We start from the raw sequence: 3,687 nt of genomic DNA, 5'->3' as shown, positions 1-3,687 counted from the left end.
TGTAAGGTTAATAACAGTGTGAACAAAACATTGGCAGCTTCACAGGTTTTAAACCACCACAGAATAAAACTGGGGACTTTTGTGTTAAAGTTCATTGTTTACGCACTTTTTGTGAACTAGAATAGAAAGCTCTCAAAAGCTCAGACAGCTTGTCCTAGTTAAGTGTAACAAATGCAGATGAGGACTCCACCCATATATGTATCATTTCAAAAGTTCCAGAGAAACTTCCAGAGAAACTTCAAGAAAACTTCCAAGAATTAAAAAAAGACAATAAAACTGCAGAAACAGTCACAAATAATTTTAGATGTCATTTAATAAAACCAAGAAAGTCACAGTTTTCTTCATGTTCAAGCAACACAGTACAGTATTAAGGGCATAAGCAATGTGTCACCCACATGTAGCTCTGGCAGCTCAACATGGACATGGAACACATCTCAGTTGCTCAGACCATATGGCTTTGCAAAATGAAAACATGTCGATGTCACTGCTTAAAGTAAACGTTGCATACACGAGGTGCATTCATCATACAGACTCAAATCTGACAACAGGCAAAAGCTTTGTCACAGGTAGCCATAATCAAGAGATAGTGTTGAGAGATAAGATCGGAACAGAAGTAGCCTTGAACTTAATAAGTTGTTCTTCATACTTTTCGTGATTATGTCAAACACAAAGAGCTACATTAGAAATCAGTCAGTTTTAGTTAAATGGGAAAAGAACGGGCGCGCTGAGGTGAGGCAACGGGTTGATCGGCAAAGTTCTTGATGACATCCTCTTTCTATTTTAGCTCCAACTCCAGCCCAGTACAAGACTGAGAAGTAGCAGGCTCAGGGAGAAGCAGGTTGTGGAGGCGGAGGCCTTGATGCTCTGAGTCCAGACTTTCTGTGCAGGCTGCAGGCTTCTGTAGACGTTTATCATGATTGGTGATGAACTGTCGTTGAAGTGCAGTGTGGTGCTGAAGAGGTCAATCTGGTCATGAGACATATTTTGTTTCCAGTTAGCTGTATGAACCACTAACGGTGCATCTGTGCTCACAGCAATGACAATTAGGAGACACAAGGAAGAAATGAAATAACACCTACTAGATCTTTACTGACTTTAATTGGTTCCTTAAAAACGGTCCAGACCACCGCCTCCTGACAAGCGGGGGTCGTCAAGGATCCAAGGTAGCGGTAATACTTAGTGCGATCCACACCGACAAGCAGGTCGTCCAGGGAAAACCCGGCTGCAATTGAAACGTTCTGGCCTGAGGACAGAAACAAGACTTACATGAAGGAACTACGGGTGACACAATTTAGAGTCAGAAAGAGAAGAGGAGGTTTTCCACCAAAAAAAGTCACCTTTTTCTGTGATGTTGGGCAAGTAAGAAGCCAAATTGCGCCAGCTATCCGGCTGGCCAGTTGAGTTGCCTGACATTACCTGGAAGAAAAAGAAAGGGGTATTGACGCATTCTCCATAACAGACAGGCAAGAGATCCCCCCCCCCCCCCCCCCCCAAATAAATAAATAAATAAAAAATCGAGTGAGGCCTCAATACTGAACAACACAGTAAGCATTACGTCATCTCGTGCACTGCTTCTCTCACCTCGATAAAGAAACCAAGCGCTGAAAGTCCGGTGGAGTCTTTGACGGCTAGATTTGTATTTCCATTGTAGGATGACTTGCTGTTCACAATATGCAGCTGCGAAAATGAAGTTATACAGACGTTTGCTTGTTTATTTCTGTTGGGTTTTTTTTTTTTGTTTGTTTGTTTGTTTGTTTGTTTTTTTACAGATTTAAAATTAATATATTCAAAAATACACCAAAATAACAAGAAAAAAAATGTGTACCTCCATAGGATAGCGCTTTCCATCCACTGTGTGCTCTGAGCCGGGGACAGAGGAGCCGTTGCCCCAGTGCAAGTGAAACTGGAGGCTGTCGTATTGCTCGGACAGGTCCCCTCCTGAAATCTTAACTCCGCTCTTAAGGGTCACTTGGACTGAAAGAAGGTGAAAAAACAAAAACACGATAAAGTTACACCTAACCTGCGAGGAGTCAAAGGAAAAATTCAGGCGCAAGGCCAGTGCGTTTAATTGCAGAAAAGATGAGGGCGCTAAAATCCAAGTGAGATACAAAGTTTACAGAAACCCCATGACAACACACTTTTGTAGCCACAAACTCCCGGTGCTCACCTGTGTCGCCAGTATTTGTCATTGACGTCATTGCGGAGGTGTCGTCATACTTCACAAAAGTGAATTCAGTCAGATTGGCGTTCGGTGTGGCTGATGCTGAGACGATGTCAATGGGTGACTGTCGGGTGCCGTTGCAATACTCCGGGAAAATTGTTGGCCAGGTTGTGTCATCTATAAACAGAAAGGACACGTAAAGTCACCGAGGAGGGGTCACTCGGTGGGCAACATTATAATAGATAATGGAGATATTGGGTACTTACTGCAGGATGGGAGGTGATAACACCAGGCTGGATGAAAAAAAAAGAAGGGGGTGGAAAAAACAGAACATTTAGATTCACATAATTAGAAATTCAGTGTAACAGTAAATTCCTAAATGAAGTACACACCTTTTGATTGGGAGTGAGCGGTGGGTACGAGGACGCACACAGCAAGGGTAACAACTTCAAACCACTTCATCTGAAACGAACAAAAAGCCACATTGTTTGGAATCGCATATATTTAAAAAATAATAATAAATTAAATTAAATCAAAATAATCGGAAAAAAATGTACAACACAGAAAAGAATAATTAGTTAATTAATATAGTATTCCGATTCTGCATGAATGAATGAATTCATTAATTAACAGGTTACTATATGGAGTGACAAATTTACCTTTATATAAACTTTGACGATTAATTTCTAAAAGTTAACCAATTTTATTTGTAGTGCTGCAGTTTGCTTTTAATAGAGAAAAGAATGCAACAAATGCAGGTTTCTGACTGTAGCCTAATTTTTTTCTTTTGTCCACTTCACCTGAGCAGCACAGTGTCTTACCTTTGATGCACCTGTGCGTCCGTTCAGCCTGTTTTCAGATGCAGCTCACCTCTTTTTATTTCCTCAGTGCATCTTGCAGCTGGCCCGGCTCCACCTCCATGGGACACGTGAGTAGGTCTTTATCTCTCCGCAATAATTTCGCGGAAGTACGACGGGGTATTATGGCGACTTTAATTTAAAAAAAAGAAAGAAAAATCGACCTTTTTAAGAATAAAGTCTACATTTCGAGATTAAAGTCGTAATTCTGTTTTGAGAAAAAAAAGTGGAGATGTATGTCGTTATTTCAAGACAAACTGGCGAGTTAGTGAAATCGTATTTCAGAATCGGTTTTCGTAACAAGGAAAGAAATCTTTTTTTTCTTTTAGCACATTAACAAATTGTGGTTGTCATTATAAGGACGTTGAAAAGATGAAGAAAGCTGCATCTTGGTCAGACAAAAAACCCAGACAACTTATGGTTATGATGGTTACAGCCTCATGGAATAAAGAGGATGCATGTTTTATAACAAGACGGCTGATCAGTTTCAACAAGGCATTTTGTAAATGGTATATGTCATCCAGGGAAGGACGGATGTTGTTTTACTTTGCTGTGTTTTAATGTGAAGTGTGCTTATTTATTTTTTATATTGCATGTTTTGGTTATATCTTGTGGAGTGTTTTATTTATCCTGCATGTTTTGGTTGCATCTGTCAATTTGTCCTGGAGA

General features: G+C 40.3%; 1 protein-coding gene across 1 annotated transcript; it reads right to left on the bottom strand.

Annotated features, from left to right (window-relative positions):
• Positions 1 to 315: 315 nt before the first annotated feature.
• Positions 316 to 3,062, bottom strand: LOC102291048 (carbonic anhydrase 4). The gene is made up of 9 exons (XM_042226028.1): positions 2,983 to 3,062; positions 2,554 to 2,623; positions 2,428 to 2,454; positions 2,168 to 2,338; positions 1,826 to 1,974; positions 1,582 to 1,677; positions 1,338 to 1,416; positions 1,080 to 1,243; positions 316 to 966 (listed from the first exon to the last, which is right to left on the bottom strand). The coding sequence occupies exons 2-9, from the start codon at positions 2,621 to 2,623 to the stop codon at positions 781 to 783; spliced, it is 942 nt and encodes a 313-aa protein (XP_042081962.1). The 5' UTR covers positions 2,983 to 3,062; the 3' UTR covers positions 316 to 780.
• Between the last annotated feature and the right edge of the window lie 625 nt (positions 3,063 to 3,687).

The sequence above is a fragment of the Haplochromis burtoni genome, unplaced genomic scaffold (genome assembly GCF_018398535.1).
Source record: "Haplochromis burtoni strain Fernald_Lab_line unplaced genomic scaffold, NCSU_Asbu1 Contig_192, whole genome shotgun sequence".
Lineage (NCBI taxonomy): Eukaryota > Metazoa > Chordata > Actinopteri > Cichliformes > Cichlidae > Haplochromis > Haplochromis burtoni.
This window is presented reverse-complemented; position numbering and strand designations above follow the sequence as displayed.